Source organism: Diospyros lotus, chromosome 2, assembly GCF_014633365.1.
Source record: "Diospyros lotus cultivar Yz01 chromosome 2, ASM1463336v1, whole genome shotgun sequence".
Lineage (NCBI taxonomy): Eukaryota > Viridiplantae > Streptophyta > Magnoliopsida > Ericales > Ebenaceae > Diospyros > Diospyros lotus.
Window position 1 is genome coordinate 37,538,283 of NC_068339.1, and position 26,912 is coordinate 37,565,194.

At 39.4% G+C, this 26,912-nt stretch overlaps 2 protein-coding genes across 2 annotated transcripts; one reads left to right on the forward strand and one right to left on the reverse strand.

The window, feature by feature from the left end:
- Positions 1–12,667: 12,667 nt before the first annotated feature.
- LOC127794802 (uncharacterized) lies at positions 12,668–13,111 on the reverse strand. The gene has a single exon (XM_052326055.1). It carries the CDS (start codon positions 13,109–13,111, stop codon positions 12,668–12,670), a length of 444 nt encoding a protein of 147 aa, XP_052182015.1.
- Positions 13,112–25,502: 12,391 nt separating this feature from the next.
- On the forward strand, positions 25,503–26,453 carry LOC127794803 (uncharacterized). Its single transcript, XM_052326056.1, has one exon. It carries the CDS (start codon positions 25,503–25,505, stop codon positions 26,451–26,453), a length of 951 nt encoding a protein of 316 aa, XP_052182016.1.
- Positions 26,454–26,912: the final 459 nt, after the last annotated feature.

Consider the following 26,912-nt stretch of genomic DNA (forward strand, 5'->3'; position numbering starts at 1 on the left):
TTTGGGGAGGCCTATAACTAGATCCTTATTAACTATCTTTCTAATCAAATTAGGATTAACATGACCTAACCTTTTATGCCATAGGAGGACTTCTTCATTTTTCACCATTAGGCATTTTACATTAATTTTGTCAATGTCCGCTATATAAACATTTCCTTGTCTACTAGCACAAATAACAGTAGCAGTATTACTATCAACGATAAGACAATATTTTTGATGAAATATAACTTCATACCCATCATCACAAAATTGACTAATACTAAGCAAATTGTGCTTTAAACCATCTACTAAAGAACATTTTTTATAGTGATGAGATGAAGTTTACCAACCATACCAATTCCAACCACTTTACCTTTAGCATTGTCACCAAACATGACAAATCCACCATCCTTGTGAGTGAGATCCAATAATAGGTCTCTCTCACCAGTCATGTGCTGTGAGCACCCACTATCCATATACCACTTGTTACTCATTGTGGCCCTCACACACATCTGCACATATAAAATCACCTCTTAATTTTAGGCACCCATCTAGAGACGGGTCCTTGTACCCTACTTCATAATGATCAACCAATTGAGAAATTTTGGAAGTGCTTGCATATGACACATTTTCAGTTTTGTATCTTTCACTTTCTAACTCCCTCATAGTTTGAACTACTCATTTAGGTATCCACATCCTAACTTCTTTAGTCTTCCTAGATTATGGTTGCCATTTAGCCTGTCTCCATTCTCTTTTTGGTGTCTTAGTTCTAGGTCTAGGTTTGGTATTTCTTTTAGAAAGCAAGGTAGCTAGAGATTTTCCAATAGCATTCTTTTCAACCACTAACTTATTGTTTTGATCTTTTAGATCCTTAATTTCCTCTTTAAGCGTGATTGACTCATCAACATTTTTGGATTCATTCTCTTTTTAATTCCATTGTCTTCTCTTTTAAGATCCTTATTTCATTTTTCAGACTTTCATTTTCTTCCTCGAAACTTTTCTTAGAATTTCTTAATTCCTTCTTAATAACTTGATATTCCTTGAACAGTTTTTCATAAGCATCTTGTAGTTCCTCTAATTCATTTATATCCTCATCTTGATCTTCCATGCCTATAAGACATACATGAGCTTCTTCATCTTCGGATTGGGACGACTCACCAGAGGCATCCGCTTCCCATGCCGATAGGGCACGTTTCTTAAATTTCTTAACCTTTTTCTTTTCTACCTTCTTGTCTAATTTCTTTTCTTTCTTATCTTTTCTTTCTTTGAGACAATCAAATTACATATGTCCTACTTTCTTACAGTTATAACATGTAGGAGGAACCTTTTTACGCACTTTATTTTTCTTCCTCATTAGCTTAGCAAATGTTCTAGTTAGGAGAGCAGATTCTTCATCATTTTTTTCTTCACTAGATTCTGATTCTTCGTTTGCTTTTAACACTAAAGTTTTCTTTCCTTTAGGGTTATCTTGGCTTGTTTTATTCAATATCAATTCATGAGTTAGAAGAGTATCTATTAATTCTTCCATTTTTAACACTTTCAGATTTTTAGCTTGTGAAATTGCAGTCACCAAAGGTTGACATTCTAGAGTTAAAGATGTACGAATTTTTTTGACTTGATCTTCTTCGGACACTGTTTTTCCTAACATCTTTAGATTATTTATTATCTTTTGAAACCTATCATTCATGTCACTTATGTTTTCATTTCGAAACAATTTAAATTCTTCCTATTGAGTCATCAAGAGATTGATCTTAGTATCTTTGACTTGATATGTTCCTTCATACACTACTTCTAGTTTTTTCCATATTTCATTAGATGTAGAGCACACAGACAACTTTTCATATTCACTAGGAAGTATTGAGTAAAAGATTATATATTTGGCTTTATAATCCATTTGATGTTTTTTAATATCTTCTTCATTCCATTCCATTTCTTCGGTCCCAATTATAACAAACCCATCTCTAACAATTTTCCACAGTTAATAATCTATAGAAAATAGATATGATCCAATTCTCATCTTCCAATATGCAAAATTCGTACCATAAAAAAATGGTGGTCTAGCGGGTGAAGGGACTTCAAGGATGGATTGACTAGTGAATGAGGTCATTTTGATCTCTTCTAAGTTGAAATATATAGATTATGAGTTCAACTACCTAAGAAGCCTAATCTGATACCAATTGCTGGTCCCTTACGGTATAGCCACTAAAGATGGGGGGTGAATTGTGTGCTCTTAAAAGTTTTGTTTATTTGGATCCAAACAATTACTATGATTACTGATTTCAAAATATCAAACCCACTGCAATAATAAATAGAATAAATAATGAACGATAAAGAACATGACGATATATAGTGGTTCGGTGTTGATACACACACCTACTTCACTCTCCCAAGATCTTAACCACTCTTAAAGTTCCACTAAATCAAACACCAAGGTTTCCACACTAATTCACCTTAGAAACTAAAAACACATACACACCTAGATTCAAAATGGTTGTAAGTAACCACTACCATCCACGAAAATGTTTAAGAGTTACAAAGAATTCAACTTGTCCACACTTGGACTGAATATAAGCAATGAAAACGCAATAACACAAAGCAGTAAAACAGAATAAATATACCCTCGATCTGATGACCGAAAGATGACAAATAAACGACTATTGCTTTGACGGCTTGTTAAAGGAAGATTAGTGCGCTCGAAAGCCGTTCGGTATTTGAATTTTACGGGAAGCTTTGATAGACTTGTTTGTATGCTGTGAGAGCTCAAAATTGCATTAGGGTTCTTCTGGTCGTGGAATAAAGGCTTATATATGATAGAACGATGACCTACAGGAGGATATACCAAAAATATGTTCGCTGAACCTGTCGAGTCGACTTGGCTAAACCTCGAGTCGACTCGGTTTGAACTCAAGTCGACTTGGCTACACATCGAGCCAACTCGATTGGTGCTCGAGTCGACTTGGCTGACCGAGCAACAAAACACGCAAAATGCACCTTCTCGGCCGAGTCGACTCAATCAATACAAAAAGTTATTTTATGCTTTAAAACATGGAAAATTATTTTAAACCTTTTCAAAAATTATTTGAACAATATTCTAAAACAATAATAACCTTTGAAAAAATATTTTTGCAACATAAAATAATTTATACGATAATTTAGGGGCAACATTTTATATGAGGGATATTAGTTTTTGTTAATCATCAAAATTTAACAATTATATGAAAATACGAAGTTGGCTCAACACCACCATTGACTTAGGAAATATACAGAAGATTCCAGATTGGGAAATAATAAAGGAATGGTTAAACATGACTTATGAAGAAAATATAAAAGGAAGAGTTTATGGGAAATTAATATCACTTGAACAGAGCGCTCTCTCTCTCTCTCTCTCTCTCTCTCGTACGTGTCTCTGTAACTTCTGAAACTCTCTTCTTCTCTTGAACATCGAGCTAAACCCTATTGTCCAAGGAGTATCTAACCACTATTAAGCAACATAGAAGGCTAAAGAAGGCAAGTTCCTCTCTACTCTTCCCTCTTCTTGGAATATTTCTTGTTCTTAAGTTTGAATATGGGTTTGGCGGTTTGGACGGGGTTTTATTGTTTATGACTCTGGGGATGTTTTTATTAACCATGTGGCGTTTGTTCCTCCCCACTATTCCTAAGGAATGGGGTTTTGATTGACATTTTGCATGGGAGACTTGTCTCTTCTCCATACCCTCTTATTGTTCGTATACCCTAAAATATATCACTGTGCTCTTGAGGCTTAAGCAAGAAATCCATGTTTCAGTGCTACTTGTTAATCGTGTTGATCATGTTCATAAATTGAAAATAACTTTAAATTGCATATATTACTCATTGTTATGGCATGTCTTAAGATTGTGATAACAGTGCATCATGGGCATGACATGTCTTGTTCTTTCCATCACATCCCATGAATGAGCACGAGCATACGTTGATATTATTGTTTCACTTGCATTTGGTATGCGACCACCCTACGTCTTGTATATGCATTGGAAAGACTGGAGATATTTATGCGCGTTGCGGTTGTGTACCACCGGGATATATCCCCCTAAACTAGTAAGCACTAACCTGACTGGGGTTACCCTCCTGCGGTGACGATTGAGCGGCGCCCCCAATGGTGACGACCATGGGTGACATTATGTATATATATATATATGTATGGCTATAGCCAGGTATATGAGATAGGACCTATGGTCCCCATGTGATTACAGCTTCTCTGGTTGCAGGTATCAACAATAGACCGATATGTATTATGATGCATTTTATATTGCTATGCGAGACCATTGGCCAGTTATGTGTTTACTGGCTTTTATGTGTGCTATGCATAGCATTATCCTCATGGGTGGGTGTGTGGTCCATGCATTATGATCTATCATCCACACGTATATGTTTATCGAATACCACCCACCATACCTGTATCGCTTCATTATCTGCCATGTTTTTCCTTACTGTTTCTTATACTTGTTGAGCTTTGTAGCTCACATTGTACTCTCTTCCATTGCAGGAAAAGATAAGGGTATAGCTGGCAATGAGTCAAACATGAGGGATGGGTAGTAGTGTGTGCGAGCGGGTTTACTCTCTCGTCAAAGGTCTTTGGAGATGATGTTGTGATTGTATAAAACCTATTTTATTTTATGCATCCTAAATAGAGCTATGCTGGGAGGATTTGTAATGACCCGGAGATGGGGGTCGATATTAATAAATAATTCGGTATTATTTTGTATTTTGTAGGTAGAATTATTTGTTAAATAAGCTTGGGATTCAATGTGGTGTGACTAAGTATGGATGTTAGTGTTTTGGGGGACTTAGGAAAAAATAATAATAATAATAATTGGGATTTAAGAGTGAAGGTTGAAGAGTATTCGGATGAGTTTTGGGTCTTATTCGAATGGATATGAGGTATTCGGATGAGTTTTAGATTTTATTCGGATAGTATATGAGGTATTTGGACGGTCTTATGGGTTTTTAGGTCACTTATTCGAATAGGGTGTTCGGCATTCGAATAGTAGAAGAAAAAATTGAAATTGGGTCAAGGTATGTAAGTGTCATCCGAATGCTACAGTAGATCATCCGAATGACTTCTTTGAATTTTTGTAAAAGATAAGATGTATGTTTGTATGTGGTTGGCTATTGCTCATTTCTTGATCCGTAGCGCTCAGGAGTTGTTACAAAGTTGCCCCAGGAGTTGGGTAGCTAGGAGGAAGAGTTGTTACAAAGTTGGTATCAAAGCAGTCAAGAGATGACCCTACACATATAGAATGTCAGGTAAGCTTAGGAGTGTGTCAATCTTTCATATGAGCTCTTAGCGAAGCTTGATAATTGTGCATCGAATTCTAATTCTAGTATGTGTTCAGGGATATGAGTGCTCGCCGAGGACGACCACGGACGCGAGGTCGAGGGTGAGCTGCAGTTGTCCCTGATGCAGCATTTGAGACCGTGCCTAAGCCTTCAGAAGGGTCTAGTAGTGATTTATGCCAAGGGATGGTTGCGATGCAAGGTACTTTAGCTAGGATTTTGCAAGTTATTAAGGATTCACAATTCATAAAAAAAGAATTTTAATGCAAATGATGATGAAAATGATGCAGATGATGATAATGCTCTTGAACTTAAAGATGAAAATGATAGATAACTAGTGAAGATTATGGACAATAGAGTTTATTAGTAGCCTAATAGTTGTAATTTATTTATTTTTTCTACCTTGTTATTTTGAAAGTGGTTGGGTTTGGTGCAATACTGCGATTTGAATTTAAAGGCAACACGAATATACTTTTGGTATAATTTTAATATATTTTATTTATTTTCTATGGATATACATTATTTATAGTTGAAATTGAGAATGTGTACCGAATTTTATGATTCGATTCAATTCTCAATTCACGATTTATAAAATAAGAATTTCGATTCTCAATTCGAATTTCGATTCAACTATGAATGGAACACCTTTGAGGAATGTTTAAGATAAATAATCACAACATTCCAATTGATTTAGTATGACAATTGCTAGGGGTGTCAAAAAATATTCGAAAACCGGTGAACCGGACCAAATCGAACCGAACCGTACCTTTTGGATTGATTTTATGGTTCAAATGTTAGGTTCTGATTTTAAAAAATTAAGAACCGATATATTTGATTTAGTTACTGATTTTTCTTTTCAAACCGTGGTTCGAACCAAACCAGAACCGATATTATACTTGTATATATATTATAATTTTTTGGATATATATATAGGCATAAATATATTATTACTTGCAATTTTAATCTGCTAATTTTTGTTTATTTATTTTTTGTTGTTGGTTATTGTTATTCATGAACTCCTTTATTTCTAAACTTTTATGTTTGCTATACTAAATGGTCGATGTAATCTCATTTGATAAGGTAGTCTATAAATTATTTTGTTCTACTTTTACTTCAAGATTTAATGCATTAATGAAGTTATGGGTTTATTTTAATTAACAAATTTGTTTGTAATTTCATATTTTGCGAAAATGTTTAGAAGCTAAGTGTCAATTGGATAGAACCGAAACCAGTATGATGCGACGGATTGATTGTGATTCTTATTTTTTTGGAACCGTTAAAAATAATTCAGTTATATTAAAATTGGGATATGCTTATGTGACACATGATTATATTGATTTGCGCACCTATTATTTTGCGCGACAGCTATGTCCGTGGGTGAGAAAATGATTTCCTATGAACGTCTAACGCGAGTGAAGTGGCCATCAACTCGGTAAGCGAGGCTTAAATTGTTATTGCTTGTGACTTAATACATTTTTTAGTCCTTGAACTAATAAAAAAAAATGGCTTTAAGGATATCAACTAAATTGTGCTCACTATTCATCCCTGAACAAAATAATTTTATACACTTTTAGTCCTTGACTTAACCAACGTTAACTGAGATGTTAACTTTGTCTCGTCACACTGCCACATCATCACGGCTTAATACATTTTTTAGTCCCTGGACTAATAAAAAAATAGCTTTAAGGATATCAACTAAATTGTGATCACTATTCATCCCTAGACAAAATAATTTTATACACTTTTAGTCTCTAGCTTAACTGAGACGTTAACTTTGTCTCATTACGCTGTGACGTCATTACCACGTCACTTATAGTAATCACGTCTATTGTCCATATTTTTATAAAAAAAAGAAGTCTTCACAGTTGGGCTCCCCGACCACGACATGGGGAGGTTGGGTTCCTCGACCCAGCTATGGCTGGGACCGGGAGGAACCTAGCTGTCTGGCGACTGGCCGTCAGCTGTTAGGGGTCGGGGAACCCCAGAACCTTGGTCCCCGACCCCCAGCCGTTCCCCGACCGCTGGGTTTAGGGTCCTCGACCCCCAGTCGTTTCGAGGTGACCGGCAATGGCTGAATCGACGACGAGTGTAGAGGCAAAAGCGGTCTAAAACGAGGAGAGAGGGAAAAATGGCTCCCCATGGCTGCCGACATCCATGGTTGAGTGTGTGTAGACGTTATTATTATTTTTTTTTTTTATAAAAATATGGACAACAGACATGGATATTATAAATGACGTGATAGTGACGTGTCAGTGACGTGGCAGCGTAATGAGGCAAAGTTAACGTCGGTTAAACCAATGACTAAAAGTGTATAAAATTATTTTGTCCAGGGATGAATAGTGAACACAATTTAGTTGATATCCTTAAAGCCATTTTTTTATTAGTCTAGGGAATAAAAATGCATTAAGCCGTGGTGACGTGGCAGTGCTGAGGAGTGACAGGGTAGCGTGACGAGGCAAAGTTAACGTCAGTTAAGACAGGGACTAAAAGTGTATAAAATTATTTTATCTAAGGATGAATAGTAAACGCAATTTAGTTGATATCCTTAAAGCCATTTTTTTTTATTAGTCTAGAGACTAAAATATGTATTAAGCCTATTGCTTGTTGATGTATTTTCATGATGCATATATATTCATGTATGAATATAATGGCCGTGGGAGCCTTGGGAATTATGTGGAAAATTTCATACTATTGGTTCATGTGCATGAGCATGGAAATGTTTACATGGTATGTATAATAATCACAGCATGAGAAATTGACGTAAATGAAAAACTTATGAGTTGTGTTATACTGATATCTTCTCATAGAGTTGTTTACTCTATCTTGATTATCCATGCCATTGATTCTATTTCTCTATGCTTTATAAATATACTTACTGAGCCTTGTGGCTCACCTTCTTTATTCTCGTGCCATTCAAGGTAAAGATTAAGCAGTGGTTGAAGGCGAGTCCAAAACAATAATCTTTACTGGGCTCTAGCCCTACTAAACTCGCCATCAACCACTGCTTAATCTTTACCTAGAATGACACGAGAGTAAACAAGGTGAGCCACAAGGCTCAACAAGTATATTTATAAAGCATGGAGAAATAGAATTAAAGACATGGAAATCAATATAGAGTAAACAACTCTATGAGAAGATATCAGTATAACACAACTCATAAGTTTTTCATTTACGTCAATTTCTCATGCTGTGATTATTATATATACCATGTAATCATTTTCTTGCTCGTGCACATGAACCAATAGTATGGAATTTTTCACATAATTCCCAAGGCTCCCACGGCCATTATATCCATACATGAATATATATACATCATGAAAATACATCAACAAGCAATAACAATTTAAGTTTTGCCTACCAGATTGACGGCCACCTCACCTGCGTCAGGCGCTTATAAGATATCTTTTTCTCACCCACGGATATAGCTACCGCACAAAATAATAGGTACACAAATTAATATAATAATGCATCACATAAGCATATCCTAATTTCATGTCAATCCTCAATAACTAAGAAAAATCTCATATCATACTTATAGAAATACCCAACATATATTCATGGTATATTTTTGTTAGAAATGTATGCCCTAAAGACACGTTTTGTTTAATTTATGGTAATGATGTTTCTTTTATTCAGTTTATGGCACATATATTATTTGCATTTAATTGTTGGAAAGGTGTCCATGCTATTAAGTAAGTGATTCATGTGATGGGTCGTTCTTCACAGTTAGGCATGAATCATGGGTACTTAATAAGCAAGAAAATATTACTCTTGATCTTTTGATAGAACTGGGCATTCTATCATGATAAGATCATTGTGCAATAGATCCTAATGGAGGATGGCTTGCCTTAGCCAGTAAACAGTCCGTTTACTCTAATTGTACAAGCGCATTTGGAATGCGTAGAGTGGACCTGTGATAGAAGCTAATGACAAAGTACTAATTATCATGGAGCTAGTCTATCACTGCTACTACGTGGACGAGTACTCTAATACTTGAGTATTAGTTGGTGGTCTAGTGAACCTAGAGCTATATTCTTAGATTCATTGTAGGTGAGGTCTATCAAAGATCAATATCCTTTTGAGTTGGGAGTATGGTTTCTAATTAGCTAAGACAGACTAATACAAGATAGTTTCTGTGATTCACCCCCTTGTGATTGTCCAAGAATAATCGAATAATCCAGGGCCCTGGGAACGTGACTTAAGAGTGTGCTCCTGGGTAGCTCCCAGTGATAAGCAAGTACATTCGAGTAGTCACGGATTATTGGACTAGTGATCTAAGGATGGTAGAAGTCATTTAGAAAGGTGTTAGTACATTATTCCTTTCTAAATGATGGGTGTTACGCAGAGGGGTATTTTCGTCATTACACTAATAGGTCAAAGACATGGCATATGCAAAATTATTCGTGGGGTCAGTGTTACCATATGGTGATAGTTGGAACACTTAGAATGACAAAATATAGCTACTAGGTAGCAGGGATATTTTGGTCATTTTAGTAGCCGTGAATAATTTGTCTTTTGGTCCCCGGGATAGCTCGATGTAACTCATGTATTTTTTAATACATTTGGCTTGTTGGATGAATTACATTGAGAGAGAATTATTTTATTCAGAATGGTCCATAATTAATTGGACTAGAATAAAATAATAGTTCATTAGGGTTTTAATTAATTAATTGGGCTAACCCAATTAGAAAATTAATTAAAAGATCTTGGCCCATTAGGGTTTGGCCCACTAGGGTTTTAACCCTAGGGTTCTCCCTATATATATCTCTCTTTGGTTGTTTTTTCATCCAAGTCGTTTTTCATTCTTCTTCACCGAAGAGAGGCCACGAGTTCGAGTCATACTCCGGAAGACCGAAAGGGTGCGTTTGAGTTCTGATGCGACGGAGCCGAAGGCTAGCAGGACAGCCGTCGTCTCCACAACGCGAAGAAGCTCCCATCGCTCCATTCCGTCCGGTAATCCGCCGCAAAAGTAAGTCTCTTAGATTCTAATCAATACGAGGAACGGTTTTGATTTTAAAACGCTTCCGTTGCATGCTTTGTTTCCTCGTGTATGATCCTTCAATTTTTACCCCAACAACAATTGTAAGAAACCAAAATTTATACATGTAAGAAATAACAATCTTGCATGACTCTAGACCCGAATCAAAAAATGCGTCATTCTTTAAGAAATATAGGGTGAATCGAAATCCTATTAAAGCTTTTGAATAAAATACTTCAAGTATTTAAGAAAAATAATTAAGGGTAAACATCACCTCAATTATAAAAAGAATAGCCAACATAAAAGGATTAAGTAGGCAAACTTTTAGAAATTTTTCAGATTTTAAAGTCTAACTTCAAGAGCCTATTTCGGGCTCATATCTCAGTTAAATATCATGAATAATATATCAAATCGAAGTATCGAATCTCTAGTTTCTGAAACAACAATTGGATCCAAAATTAGAAATAACCACAAGGAGATATCCCACAAATACCGAAACAAAACAGAATTTGTAATAGCAAAATTTTAGAATTCTAGATAGAATTCAACAACTCTGTTATGGGTTCAAATCATAACCAAAAATTTCAAATCTTATATCAAATCGAAGCCTATGATATCTAGTTTATAGAAAAACAAATTGATCGCAAATCAGATATAACTAAAGATCATTATACCCCAAAAATCGAAGCAATGAAAGATTATCCAAAAATAGAGCAAAAAATTTTCAAATTCTGGGCAAAAATTAACAAGGTCATTGTAGGCTCAAAATGCAACAAAAAATTCCAAAAAAAAAAAAAAATGAAACGAAACTTATCGAGTCTAGTTTACACAAAAACAAACGAATCTTGAATCAGATATAACAACATAGAGTTATACCCTAAAAACCAAAGAAAGGTCAAATTACTCAAAAGTAGTAAAATTTTCAAATCTTAGAAGGGATTTACAGGGCTATCATAGGCTCAAATCTTAATAAAAATATTCGATTCTTGTATCTAAAATGAAGCTTAAGATGTCTAGTTTACACCCCAACAAACGAATCTCAATTTGGATATAAACACAGAGTTATAGGTTAAAGAACATAGCATGGTCAGTGAATCCAAAATTAAGAGCAAAAATTTAAAATTGAAGAGAAAAACTTTCTAAGATGGAAAGAAGGTTGAAGAACTTGCACAATTATAATGAGAAGAAGAATAAGATCTTGCATATGAAATAATAAGGAAGACAACTTTCCTTAGAAGATGAAACCCAAAGAAGAACTTGATGAAGCTCTTGAAAATCCCTTTGTTTGAAACTCCAATGAAGGTTAATAATGGAGGAAGAAGAAGAAAGAAGAAGAAGACAATCGGGAGAAGGGAAAGGGTGCAAGAAAGAGGAAAAGAAGGAGGAAATGAGGGAGGAGTTGTCTCTTAACTCTCTCCAATCCAACCCCTCTTTTGGCTTCCCTAATTTATCATTCACATAACACACACATAATTCAAATATCTCTTACCTTTTAGGTCATTTTATCATTTTTTTAATCTTTTCCTTTTTTAATTAAGATACCATTCTCTATGCCCATGCCCAGCCCAAGTCCAAATATATGGCCCAATCCAACTAAGACTCAATGGACTTTTCTTGAAATTTGGACTCAACGCAATTCATTTACACTTAAAATTTAAAAATTTATTAATGGCCAAATTCAAATAAGGCCTAAACCCATTTAGCCTATAATTTTGAAACTTTTTCACCCATTTCATTTATACTCACAAAAACATTAATCCACTTACATTTATTTTTTCACAAAATATTATCTTTATTAATTTGCCCCATTACCAACATATATATTTCCATGCCCTCTTATATCATTTTACTTTCATTTTAAATTTGAATCATCCTTTTGCAAATGGGCTCAATCTCAAATCCATTCATCCTTCAGATATAATTTAAGCCCAACTCATTTAATTAGGCCCAACATCTCATAAAACTAAAAAGGCTTATTTTCAACTTGGCCCAATAATTAAGGCCCAAAAGATCTATTTTATTTACTTGGTCCAACCCACTTCATTTAAAATAAAATCAACTATGGACTCAATCTATACATATTTAGACTCAATCCATTAAAATGGTTTCATTTAAATTCTAACTACTATTTGCCATAGACTTTCTCACATTGGCCCAAATCTAGCTTCATTAAACCCTCAATTCATTTTATTTAATTTTAAAAAATGTCATTATATATATACACTAAAATGAAATAAATAACAATAATGGCATAGATCCGATAACGGGTCGTTACAGTTTCTCCCCTCTTAAAAGAATTTGGTCCCCCAAATTTATATCTGGTCACGTAACCAATTGGGGAAAGAGACGTCTCATCTCATCTTCAAGCTCCCAAGTAGTCTTGTCTGGAAAGTGACATTACCACTGGACTTTCACAAACGGGATCGTCCTATTTCTCAATACTTTCTCCCTCCGCTCCAGTATACTAACTGGCATTTCCTCATAAGAAACATCATCTCTGACTTCTATGGTATGATAATCGATAATATGTTGGGGATCCAATACATACTTCCTCAACATAGACACGTGGAAGACGTTGTGAACAACGGATAATTGAGGTGGCAAAGCCAACTTATATGCTAAAATCTCAACTCGCTCTAAAATTTCAAACAGTCCAATATAATGAGGACTAAGCTTCCCCGAAACTCCAAATCGACACACGCCATTCATGGGCATTACCATCAACCATACATGATTGCCCACATCAAATTCCAAGTCACGTCGTCTCTTGTCAACATAACTCTTTTGTTTAGCTTGAATTGTTTTCATTTGAGCTTTTATAGTTAGAATCTTTTCTATCATCTGTTCAATGACCTCGGGTCCCAACAATGCTCTATCTCTCAATTCTTCCTAACAAATGGACGATCTACACGGCTTGCCATATAAAGCCTCATAAGGTGGCATCCCAATACTCGCGTGATGACTATTATTGTAGGCAAATTTCACTAACAATAAATAATCGTCCCCGCCATGAAAATCCAATACGCATATCCTCTAGTGTCCAGATTGTCCTCTCAATCTACCCATCAGTCTATAGATGAAATACAGTACTGAATCTTAACTTAGCGCCCAAAGTAACATGTAGAGCCTCCCAAAAATATGAAGTGAAACAAGGATCCCGATCTAACACAATACTAGATGGAATACTATGTAGTCTCACAATTTCCTTAATGTATATCTTCGCCAAGCGGTTCAGAAGGTAAGTCTTCTTTATCAGCAAGCAGTGGGCTAATTTAGTTAACATGTCAACTATTACCCATATGGCATCGTGCCCCTTTGCTGTCCTAGGCAAACCCGTCACAAAGTTCATGGATATATTATCTCACTTCCACTCTAGAATAGATAACGATTGTAGGAGACTAGCTAGTCTCTGATGTTCCGCCTTAATTTGCTGACACACTACACATTAAGAAACATAATTTACCATATCTCTTTTCAAACCATCCCACCAAAACTATCGTCGGCCTTGGCTAATCAACTATTGCCTTCACTTTTTCAAGATCCATTGTAATACCCTCGCCAGACACATGTCCCACATTTCGCTGCCAAAAATCACACTTACTGAATTTTGCATATAATTCTTTTTCTCTAAGCCTCTGCAAAGCTGCCCTGAGATGGGTATCATATTCTTCCAAGCTCGACGAATAAATGGGAATATAATCGATGAACACAATAACAAAACACTCCAAGTATTTCCTAAATACTCTATTCATCAAATCCATGAAGACTGTTGGGGCGTTCGTCAACCCGAAGGGCATGACCACAAACTCATAATGGTCATACCGGGTGCAAAATGATGTCTTCTGCACATCTTCTTCTCTAAATCTCACTTGATGATACCCTAATTTCAAATCAATCTTCAAAAACATTGAGGCTCCCCGGAGTTGGTCTAACGAATCATCAACACGTGGGAAAGGATATTTATTCTTCAATGTCACCTGATTTAACTGCCGATAGTCGATGCATAGTCTCATGGATCCATCTTTATTCCTCACAAACAATACTAGAGCACCCCAAGGTGAGGCATTCGGGCGGATGAATCCCTTCTCAATCAGTTCTTGCAACTGCACATTCAGTTCCTTTAATTCATTAGCCGTCATTCTATAAGGGGCCTTGGAAATAGGTTGCGCACCTAACACCAACTCTATAGGAAATTCAATCTCCCTCGGCGGTGGCAATCCTGACAATTCTTCAAGAAACACATCTGGAAATTCTAGAACTATTGGAATGTTTGAAAACTCTGTCTTATTCTCCTGATCTGTCGTCACAAAATCCATATATGCCTTGCATTCGTGTCGCACCAACCTCTCTGCCTTTGTTACAAAAATCATGGGTGTGGAGCTCATAAGCTTGATGCCTCGATACACTATAACCAGTTGTTGAGCAACTCAAAATGAATTACCTTCTGCCGACAATCAACCTTGGCATAATGTTGAAATAGCCAATCCATGCCCAAAATAAGATCAAAATCTTTTATGTCCAATACTATCAAATTTCTGGCAACTCCTTATCATGCACCATAATTTGATGTGGGCAATCATGTATGGCTGAGGGTAATGCCCATGGAGGGTGTACATCGATTTGGAGTTTCGAGAAACCTTAGTCTCCGTTATATTGGACCGTTTGAAATTTTGGAGCGAGTTAAGACTTTGGCATACAGGTTGGCTTCGCCACCTTAGTTATCCGGTGTTCATAACGTCTTTCTACATGTCTATGTTGAGAAAGTATGCGTCGAATCCCCAACATATTATTGATTATCAGACCATAGAGGTCGGAGATGATGTTTCTTATGAGGAAATGTTAGTCAGTATACTAGAGCGGAGGGAGAAAGTATTAAGAAACAGGACGATCTTGTTTGTGAAAGTCTAGTGACAGTGTCACTCTCCAGACGAGGCTACTTGGGAGCTTGAGGATGAGATGATGTGTCTCTTTCCCTAGTTGTTTGCGTGATTAGGTATGAATTTGTAATACCCCGAGAGCCCAGAGAAGTTAATATATATCGAGGATAGTGTAAGAAAGGAAACAACACCAGCTGGATACCTTTTGGGCTGAATGTTGGCAAAGAACTCCCAAGTTAAGCGTGCTTGACCTGGGGTAATCCAGGGATGGGTGACCCCCCTGGGAAGTTCGTGCAGGCCCATCAGGGTAAGTTGTTCTGGTCCTTCCTATCACTCGAACGGGATGTTACAAATGGTATCAGAGCCGACCCCCGAGCCTCTGAGCGCGGTGGTGGGGCAAACCTCAGCGAGGAGGCTGAGTCCCGAGGGGGGTGTGAGGCCCCTATGGGGGGTGCGTGTAGGCACCTTAGGCGAATCCCACATCGGCCATGCAAGGGGAGAGAGATCTGGGACCGGTTGTAAGGTCGCATGACGAGGACGTCATGTGCTTAAGGGGGGGAGAATGTAATACCCCGAGAGCCCAGAGAAGTTAATATATATCGAGGATAATGTAAGAAAGGAAACAACACCAGCTGGATACCTTTTGGGCTGAATGTTGGCAAAGAACTCCCAAGTTAAGCGTGCTTGACCTTGGGTAATCCAGGGATGGGTGACCCCCCTGGGAAGTTCGTGTAGGCCCATCAGGGTAAGTTGTTCCGGTCCTTCCTATCACTCGAACGGGATGTTACAGAATTTGGGGGACCAAATTCTTTTAAGAGGGAGAAACTGTAACGACTCGTTATTGGATCTATGTCATTATTGATATTTATTTCATTTTAGTGTATATATATAATGACATTATTTTAAAATTAAATAAAATAGATTGAGAATTTAATGAACCTTGATTTGGGCCAATGTGAGAAAGTCCATGGCAAACGGTAGATAGAATTTAAATGAAACTATTTAATGGACTGGGCCTAACCATGTATAGATGGAGCCCATAATTGATTTTAAATGAAATGGGTTGGACTAAATGAAAAAAAATAGATCTTTTGGGCCTTAAGTGTTAGGCCAAGTTGAAAATAAGTCTTTTGAATTTTATGAGATGTTGGCTCTAATTAAATGAGTTGGGCTTAAATTATATGTGAATGATGAAAGGGTTTGGGCTTGAGCCCATTTACAAAAGGATAATTTAAATTTAAAATTAAAAGAAAAGTAAAATGACATAAGAGGACATGAAAATATTTGGTAATAGGGCAAATTAATGAAGATAATATTTTGTAAAAAAATAAATGTAAGTGGATCAATGTCTTGTGAGTATAAATGAAATGTGTAGAAAAGTCTCAAAGTTGTGGGCTAAATGAGTTTGGGCCTTATTTGAATTAGGCCATTGATAAATTTTTAAATTTTAAGTGTAAATGAATTGGGTTGAATCTAAATTTCAAGAAAAGTCCATTGGCCCTTAGTTGGATTGGGCCATATATTTGGATTTGGGCTGGGCCATGGGCATAGAGAATGGTATCTTAATTAAAAAGGAAAAAAGATTAAGAAAATGATAAAATGACATAAAATGCAAAAGATATTTGAATTATGTGTGTATTATGTAAAGGGCAAATTAGGGAAGCCAAAAGAGGGGTTGGATTGGAGAGAGTTGGGAGACAACTCCTCCCCCATTTGCTCTTTCTTACTTTCTTGCACCCTTTTTCCTCTCCCAATTGTCTTCTTCTTCTTCTTCTCTTTCTTTCTTCTTCTTCCTCCATTATTAACCTTCATTGGAGTTTCAAGCAAAGGGATTTTCAAAAGCTTCATCAAGATCTTCTTTGGATTTCATCTTCTAAGGCAAGTTCTCTTCCTTATTATTTGATGTGCAAAATCATATTCTTCTCATTATAATTGTGCAAGTTCTTCAATCTTCTTTCCATTCTAGAAGGCTTTTTCCCTTCAATTTTAAGTTTTTGTCCTTAATTTCAGATTCACTGACCATGTTGTGTTCTTTGGCCTATAAATCCTTATGTTTATATACAAATTGAGATTCGTTTGTTGGGTTGTAAACTAGACATCTTAAGCTTCATTTTAGACTTAAAAATTGAATTTTTTGATTAAAATTTGAGCCCATGATACCCCTGTAAATCCCTGCTAAGATCTGAAAATTTTATTACTTTTGAGTAATCTGACATTGCTTTGATCTTTAGGGAATAACTTTCTGTGGTTATATCCAATTCAAGATCCGTTTGTTTTTATGTAAACTAGACTCGATAAACTTTGTTTTATATATATATATATTGGAATTTTTTGTTGCATTTTGAGCCTACAACAGCCTTGTTAATTCTTGCCTGAAATCTGAAAATTTTGTGCTCTATTTTCGAATAATTTGTCCTTACTTCGATTTTTGAGGTATAATGCTCTTTGATTATATTCAATTTGGGATTTGTTTGTTTCTCTATAAACTAGACATCATAGGCTTCGATTTTATATAAGATTTAAAATTTTTTGTTATGATTTGAACCTATAATAAACTTGTTAAATTCTATCTAAAATTCTAAAATTTTGCTATAACAAATTCTGCCTTGTTTCGGTCTTTGTGGGATATCTCCTTACGATTATTTCCAATTCTGGATACAGTTGTTTCAGAAACTAAAGATCTGAGTCTTTGATTTGATATATGATTCATGATATTTGATTGAGATATGAGCCCGAAATAGGCCCTTGAAATTAGACTTCAAAGTCTGAAAATTTTCCAAAATTTTGCCTAATTAAACCATTTATGTTGGCTATTCTTTCTATAAGTTAGGTGATATTTATCCTTAATCATTTTTCTTAAATACTTGGAAGTATTTTATTCAAAAATCTTAATAGGGTTTTGATTTACCCTATATTTCCTTAAGAATGACACACTTCTTGACTAGGGTCTACAGTCATGCAAGATTTGATATTTCTTACATGTATAAATTTTGATTTCTTGTTGCCAAAATACAACAATCTATTTTTAATTATGGGCAGATATAAAAGTCTTGGAGTTGTGCCTTCAATGATGAGAATATTGGCGAACAAGAGATTCTGACGAGCAATTGGATTCGACAGTTAAGTGGATCTGGTGATCCAACAGAGCTGATAGTCTGGTAAGGCTGATGATCTAGCGGGCTGATGACTTGGTTGGGCTGATGATCCGTTGGATCTGGTGATCCGGTGGCCCAAGATAACCGAGAGACCCAAGATAACCGAGTAACCCTTGATAACCAAGTGGCGTTGGATAACTAAGTGACCTTAGATAACCGAGTGGCCTACAAAACGAGAGCACCGTTAGGACGCGAGTAGGGGTCCCCGCACAAACCCTCCGATGCTTAAGTTAGATCTCGAGAAAGATAATCGAGTGACCCTTGATAACCGAGTGGCCTTAGATAATCGAGTGGCCTTGGATAACCGAGTGGCCTTGGATAACCGAGTGGCCTTAGATAACCGAGTGGCCACAGACGACGCCAATTATTGTTTTCAAAATACAACAATCTATTTTTAATTGTGGACAGATATAAAAGTCTTAGGAGTCGTGCCTTTAATTATGAGAATCTTGGCGAACAAGAGAATCTGACGAGCAACTAGATTTGGTAGTCAAACGAATATGGTGATGACTTGGTTGGGCTGATGATCCGTTGGATCTGGTAAATCTAGTGATCCGATGGGTCTGATGATCAGGTGGCCCAAGATAATCGAGTGACCCAAGATAACCGAGTTGCCTTGGATAACCGAGTGGCCTTCCATAACCGAGTGGCCCACAAAACGAGAGCATCGTTAGGACACGGGTGGGGGTCCCTGTACAAACCTTCCAATGTTTAAGTTAGATCAAGAGAAAAAGTGCGAAATTGTACTTGAGTAGCTCAAGAGTGCGCACCTTGTGAGAAAGGCATGGTCTCTTATTTATAGTGGAGGGTGAGGCCACGCGACAATCACGGCGAGAGATTCTTGGCCCGTTTCGAAGATTCCGCAGCCCATTTTGAGGGTTTCAAAACCCATTCAGCTAGGAGTACGGTGACGAGAAGAGGCCCACTTGGTCATCTCCGAGTGGGCTATGAAAATAGCTGGGCTGGGGAGTCACTCGGCATAACCAAGTGACCCCTCACTCGGTTATGCCCCGACTGGGGCACCCCTCAGCATAACCGAGTGACCCCTCACTCAGTTATGCCCCGATAGGGACCCCTCGGTTATGCTGAGCTGGGGCACCCACTCAGCATAACTGAGTGGCCCCCCACTCGGTTATGCCGAGTGGGTCTTCTTCTTCTTCCACATGGTGCTTTGCTCTCTCTTTTTTCAGCCATATTGGGGCCCACCTTTGATTAGGTATTGGCTTAATTTTTTCTGGTACATCAATTGCTCCCTTTTTTTTAGCTGAGGGAGTCGGGTGAAACAGCATACAGTATCGAAAAAATTTAGCGCACTTCTTGCCATATTTTTACTTATCTTCGGAAGACTATTTGTGCATGTTTGCTCTTTATTTTCTGCATTCATCTGAAAGTTTCGATGTTTTTTCGTCTTTTGGGCCCCTATAAATAGGGTTCAAGGTATTCAATTGTCCCACATAAGGGCTGTCATGGGTGTCTTCCGAGTTCAAGCTCTCTCAGGTCTCGGCGTATTTTCAAGCCTCGTCACATTTCCAGCCCATTACGCGAGGCATTTAGCCACTCGGTCATGACCGAGTGGCTATAATGGTGCTACTAAGGGGCCACTCAGTGATGACCGCGTGGCCTTCTTTGTGTGGCCGAGGCCCACTCGGTCATGACCGGGTGGCGTCTTCATCTGCTCCCGATCGCTTATTGCTTCCTTACATTGCTTTGCTCTTCTTCGTCTTGTACTGATGTTTTTACTTTGTCTACAGGTATTTGTTTGTTGTGATCATCCGTCTTTTTCCACCTCTTCAACATAACAACGTAACGCTCTCAAGTCTTTTCAGTATGTCGAGAAAAAGACCGGCATCACCCCTTGCCCCACGCACATTCCTGTTGATTCAAGCTCTCGGCTCCGTTACGGGGATTTCGAAAAGGTTTACGATGTCACTCTTTCGGGGTATATGGTGAGGTATCCTCGCCTTGATAAACCGGACCCCGCCCAAGTGGATGAAGACTCCCTTGGTATTCATTTTGCTTCGTTTGAGGTGGGACTCCACTTTCCTCATACCACGCCTTCTCCCCCACGGTTGAAAGGAAACAGATTCCATGGGCCCGTCAGATTCTTCAAGTCATCCACCATAAAAGAATTCTAGTAAAAAGAAGGACTCATAGGAGCATTCGACTCATACTGACGCCAGTCCACCTGAGTAGATTCCTCAACTTCGGGAGTAAACAGAAGTTCTGGAAATGTCTCTCCCGGATGCTGAGATTCTAGATAGGTGCGGGCCAGATAAAATCTATACTTCAAAAAACCTGAAGCATACCTCCCTTTCCTATCTTGACAGTCGGTCGAAAGACGATATTCGTTCACCGCATCAACTCGAATGGCACGGGCATCCCTACAACTTATTTTCAATTCCGCCAAGCGTTGAGAGTGTTCTTGTAGAAGTGTTTCATGCTTCGTCATCAACCCAACGTTCTTTCGCTCTTCAGCCTCTAGCTTAGGCCCGAGGTACCAACAGCGACCTCGGACAGCTAAGCACGCATGCTCTCAATCTCTACCTCTACATTTCTCTTCTCGGCTTTCGCCCAGCGAGCGTAGCACTTTAGCTCTTGGCGTTCTTCGTTCCAAGTGGATTGGCGATTCCTCCATTCTGACATCTATGCGTCTACTTGCTCACGATATGCCCTTTCCCTGGCATTGGAATCAACGATTCCTTGAATCCTTTGCACTAGGAACTGCTCCGCTTCATCCCTAGCCTGGGCATGGTTACTGCCAATAAATCGCCGTTCATCTTGAGGGAGAATGGTGGAATAAATGAGACGGGCACCAATCCCAGGTTTGAAAACAGAGTTTGTCTCTAGTACCCCAGGGGAAACTTGAAAGTCCCGACCGCTAAGCTTCGTACCATCCCCAAGAATCATAGTATGTCTCACCTCGCCGGGAACGGGAAGTATAGGAGGAAGTTTCATTGATTTCTCGCCCTCAAGACCACGGCGGTCCTTCCTGTTGGGAATCACAGGGCGACGACACTCTTCTTCCACCCAGGCTATGTCTCCAGCAAATTGAGAAGATGAACTTCGCCCCCCTCGAGAACTGGGAGCCGGAGATGGAACGTCAATGGTCTCTTCACGAGAGAGAGTGATCGATGCTGGGCTTTCCATAGAAGAAGGAACTTCTACACTCAAATGGTCACCTCTCGGGCAACAACGCCTTTCCACCCAATAGGAGAAACTCTGGCAGGTCTGCATGACCGAGGAGGACGAGAATTGGTAGATCCCTCGGCAACACAAGTAGAAACCCCAGTCGTTGCCGCAATGCGTGCCTCTTCCTCACGATGATGTCTGCGCAATTCCACCAGTCTGTCTAATCCAACCATCTCTGCAAAAATAAATATAAAGCATTTAGTATAGAAAGTAATGCAATAATGGAACAATGAAGGCAATAGCAAAAAATAATCTACCCCCCCCCCCCAGGAGTGATTTCCTCCTGAGGATCGAGATGAGGATATGAAGATACCCTAGGCATTTCCATCTCCTCCTCAACTCCTTCCATTCATCGGTTGGACAGAGTAGAAGATGGAGGAGTAGTTGGCATTACAACCCCCCAACCCGCGACCCCGAAATTTTCTAAATTCAAGAGGCTTAGCAAATGAACGGGACCTTACGTCGTTAACATCCCCACAAGACGACGATATATGCCCCAAACGTCTTTGCAAGGAGGAAACCCTTGGCTGGCATCATGATGATTCCAATGCATGAGAGCATCCCAATCGGGTGGAGGCTCTATTACCAACCATCGTTCTTCGAATCGGTTAATCTTGTTAGGAAGGGCACTAAATAGCTCAAAGCTAGATACCTTTTGGAGCGTGTAGAGATGACGGTCTTTACTAGCCTTTCGTAACCAATAGAAACAACTGAAAACCATCAAGGAAGGGACTACATTCTGATGATGACAAAGTACAGAGAAACCGACCAACTGGGCCCAACCATTAGGATGAAGCTGAGCAGGAACAATCTTGTAATGACTCAACCACCCCATGGCAAAATGCGGAAGTGGAAACTGGAGTCCCACCTCAAACGAAGCAAAATGAATACCAAGGGAGCCTTCATCCACTTAGGAGGGGTCCGGTTCATCAAGGCGAGGATACCTCACCATATACCTCGAATGAGTGACATCGTAAACCTTTTCGAAATCCTCGTAACGGAGCTGAGAGCTTGTATCAACAGGAATGTGCATAGGGCAGGGTGTGATACCGGTCTTCTCCTCGACATACTGAAAAGACTTGAGAGCGTTACCTTGTTATGTTGAAGAAGTGGACAAAGATGGATGATCACAGCAAACAAATACCTGCAGACAAAGTAAAAACATCATTACAAGACGAAGAAGAGCAAAGTAGTGTAAGGAAGCAATAAGCGACTGGGAGCAGATGAAGACGCCACTCGATCATGCCTACTCGGTCATGACCGAGTGGGCCTCGACCACACAAAAAAGGCCACTCGGTCATAACCAAGTGGCCAAATGCCTCGCACAATGGGCTGGAAATGTGACAAGACCTGAGAGACCTTGAACTCTTAAGACACCCACGACCAACCCTTATGTGGGATAAATGAATACCTTAAACCCTATTTATAGGGGCTCAAAAGACGAAAAAGCATCGAAACTTTCAAATGAATGCAGAAAACAAATAGCAAACATGCACAATGGTCTTCCGAAGATAAGTAAAAATATGGCAAGAAGCGCGCTAAATTTTTCCAATTCTGTATGCTCGTTCACCCGACTCGCACGGCTAAAAAAGCAAAGCAATTAATGTATTAGGAAAAATTAAGCCAACACTTTATCAAAGGTGAGCCCCAATATGGCTGAAGAAAGAGAGAGCAAAGCACCATGTGGAAGAAGAAGAAGACCTACTCGGCATAACTGAGTAGGGGCCACTCGGTTATGCTGTCAATTATGCCGAGTGGGTGCCCCAGCTCGGCATAATCGAGGGGTCCTCCTCGGGGCTTAACCGAGTGAGGGGTCACTCGGTTATGCCGAGTGACTCCCCAGCCCGTCCATTTTCATGGCCCACTCGGAGATGACCGAGTGGGCCTCCTCCCGTCACCGTACTCCTAGCCGAATGGGTTTTGAAACCCTCGAAATGGGCTACGGAATCTTCGAAACGGGCCGAGAATCTCTCACCGTGATTGTCGCATGGCCCCCATCACCCTCCGCTATAAATAAAAGACCATGCCTTCCTCACAAGATATGCACTCTTAAGCTACTCAAGTACAATTTTGCACTTTTTCTCAAAATCTAACTTAAGCATCGGAGGGTTTGCGTGGGAACCCCCACCTGCATCCTAATGGTGCTCTCGTTTTGTAGGCCACTCGGTTATTCAAGGCCACTCGGTTATCTAAGGCCACTCGGTTATCTTGGGTCACTCAGTTATCTTGGGCCACTTGATCATCAAACCCACCGGATTACCAGATCTACCAAATCCAAAGGATCATCAGCCTAACCAAGTCATCAGCCCGCCAGATCATCAACCCTACCAGACCATTAGCTCTGTGGATCACCAGATCCGCTTGACTACCGGATCCAGTTGCTCGTCAGATTCTCTTGTTCGCCAAGATTCTCATCATTGAAGGCACGACTCCTAAGACTTTTACATCTGCCCATAATTAAAAATAGATTGTTGTATTTTAACAATAACAATTGGCGTCGTCTATGGAAAACGCAAGACAAAAAGCCAATTTAAGAATGGCAAACACCCGTGGACACCGACGAACTCTCTCTCAAAGCGTAGAAACACGCCTATCACCACGGAATTCTCAACAACAGGGAACGCCTCCCATTATTCCAAATTCTCACCCACAAGTAGCACCTCCGCCCCCTCATGATATTTAACACCAAGGAGGTGATCGACCCATTTCCCCAGGCCAGTAAGTGGGAACTAATCAGTCCCACCTCCACTGAATGTCAGCGCGGGATCTCTTCCCGCTGATCATGCAAGAACTTGAAGATAGCCACCGCGCACGGTCCCTTGGGAAGAGTACAAAGAATTGAGACAGCAACATATTGAGGGTATGCAGGCACTTCGAGACATGGCTGGCATACTCCAAGGAATGATGCCTAGAGGGACGTTGCCCGATACGTTGAAAAAGTTTATGCCATCGCCTGAGCCTCAACCCAAGGGTGGAGTTGATTCTTATCAGGAGGTCACTCCCGATTCTCATTCCCAATCTACTCCTCGATGGAAGGATAGGCCCAGATCACCACCACCAAGGAAGAAATGAAAACCCAAGAATGGAAAACAGGGCCAGAAGCCCCCAAAGGCGGAGGTATCATGAGACAGTGGTCAGCACGCCAATAAGACATTATAACCAAACAGCAGCTAGCATGCGTGATGATATGAAAAGAGTAGTGGAAGAAGTGCTTGAGCGGAAAAAGTTAATCCCCGCAACGGAAGAGCACCAACGTAGAAAATGCCCCTTTACTGCAGATATATTGGAGAGGCCTTTGCCCCAAAAATTCAAAATGCCGCAAATCACCCCCTACTCAAGAAAGACGATCCGTATGATCATGTTCAAAATTATGAGTCACTGATGATATTGCATAGATGCAACGACAACATAATGTGCCGGGTCTTTTCCTTAACTCTATCGGGACACGCTCGAACATGGTTTAACAGCCTGTCGGAAACCTCCATTTCATCATTTGGGCAACTTAGAACATAATTTATCAAGACCTTTGTGATTAATAGTCGAAGGAAAAAGGACGCCACATACTTGCTTAGCATACGATAGGGGAACAAAGAATCCTTACGTCAATTTGTGGACAGATTTCGTAATTCCACTCTTGAAGTTCCTGATCTGCCAGCCCAAATAGCAATGTCTGCTATGCTTCAAGGGACACATCTCGCCTCTCTCCAAGAGTCACTTTCCTTAGACCCTCCAACATCCCCGGTCGATTTGTTTGTTAGGGCAAACAGGTATATCCTCCACACCGAGATCATGAGGAATGTGGGGGGGGGGGGGAATGAAGACAGAAAACGAAAGAGAAAAGATTGTGAAGGGGAAGAAGAGTCTATACGACGACAGGAAAGGGTTAGGAGAGTAGATGCACCTAAACCTCAGTTTAATCATTATACCCGACTTTTGCAACCACAGTCAGCTATATTAGCAGCAGTAGAGGGGGAGGGACTCCTTAAACTACCCCGCAGAGTTAATAGACCCATGGGAAAAAATCAAGAGGAGTATTGTAGATACCATCAGACTCGGGAACATTCCACAGATCATTGTAGAGAATTGAAGAATCAGATCGAAATGCTCATTCGAGAGGGGCACCTACAAAGATATGTGAGAAATGAAAGAGAAGAAGGCCGGGAACCCCGACAAAGGGAAGACAAGTGTGATGGGCATGAAAGACAAAACCCAAGGCAGCAAGAGAGAGGAAGAGATCGTAGGCAAGATCCTCATTTAGACAATGAGCCAACTCAACAAGCCATTCACGTTATTTCAAGAAGGGAAACCCTAGGTGGGGACACATCAGCCTCCCGAAAGACATATGCCCGTCAAGCCTACCAAGTTAATTCAGTGATGGAAGTTAGAGATGATGAAGAGCCAATTACATTTGTTCCTGCCGATCGAGGTGATATAATACTTCCGCATGATGATCCAATGGTTATTTCAGCAGTCGTGGCCAAACACCCCATCAGTAGAATTCTGGTAGACAATGGCAATTATGTCAATTTGATTTACCGGAATTGTTTTGAGCAGATGCATTTATCTCCTGATCGATTAAGAAAAGTGTCCTTACCCCTGTACAGCTTCACTGGGGAAGCAGTCCCAGTTATAGGATCTATTCAGTTACCCATCATGTTGGGTGCGGACCCCCAAATCGTGACTCGACAAGCGAATTTTATGGTGGTTAAAACCTCCTCGGTGGCATACAACATGATTTTGGGCCGCCCACTACTCAATGATCTGAGGGCCATGGTGTCCTCATGCTACTTATTGATGAACTTCCCTACGCCCACCAAAGTTGGACAGGTTCGAGGAGACCAAAAGAAGGCACGAACCTGTTATATGTCATCTACAAAAGGAAAGAGAACTGAGGAAACCTTATCTATTGCAGAGAAGGCTATACATAAATCCTTAGAAGAAAGAGTCACTCGCAAACCTTAACTCGTTGAAGAATTAGAGGCAGTGCATCTGAGTGAAATGGATTCTGAGAAATTAGCATATGTTGGCTCACAACTTTCGGAACATATAAAAGAAGAGATTGTGAAATGCCTACGAGAAAATTCAGACGTATTTGCTTGGAAACCAAAAGACATGCCAGGAATCAGTCCAGAAGTGATATGTCACCATTTGAATGTAGATCCCCAGTTCAAGCCAGTCAAACAGAAGAAGTGAAACATTGTCCCTAATAGGCTACAAGCATTGGAAGAGGAAATTGATAAATTGCTAAGGGCAGGCTTCATTCGAGAAGTATTGTATCCTGAATGGTTAGCCAATGTTGTTATGGTCCTGAAGCCCAATGGAAAATGGCGCGTGTGTGTGGACTACACCAATCTCAACAAAGCATGCCCCAAAGACTCATACCCACTACCTCGGATCAACCATCTCGTAGATGAAACGTCT

Bases quoted from the DNA above. Each gene is read 5' to 3' on its own strand.
- LOC127794802 (XM_052326055.1), bottom strand. From the start codon at position 13,111: ATGATAGAAAAGATTCTAACTATAAAAGCTCAAATGAAAACAATTCAA.
- LOC127794803 (XM_052326056.1), top strand. From the start codon at position 25,503: ATGGGAAAAAATCAAGAGGAGTATTGTAGATACCATCAGACTCGGGAA.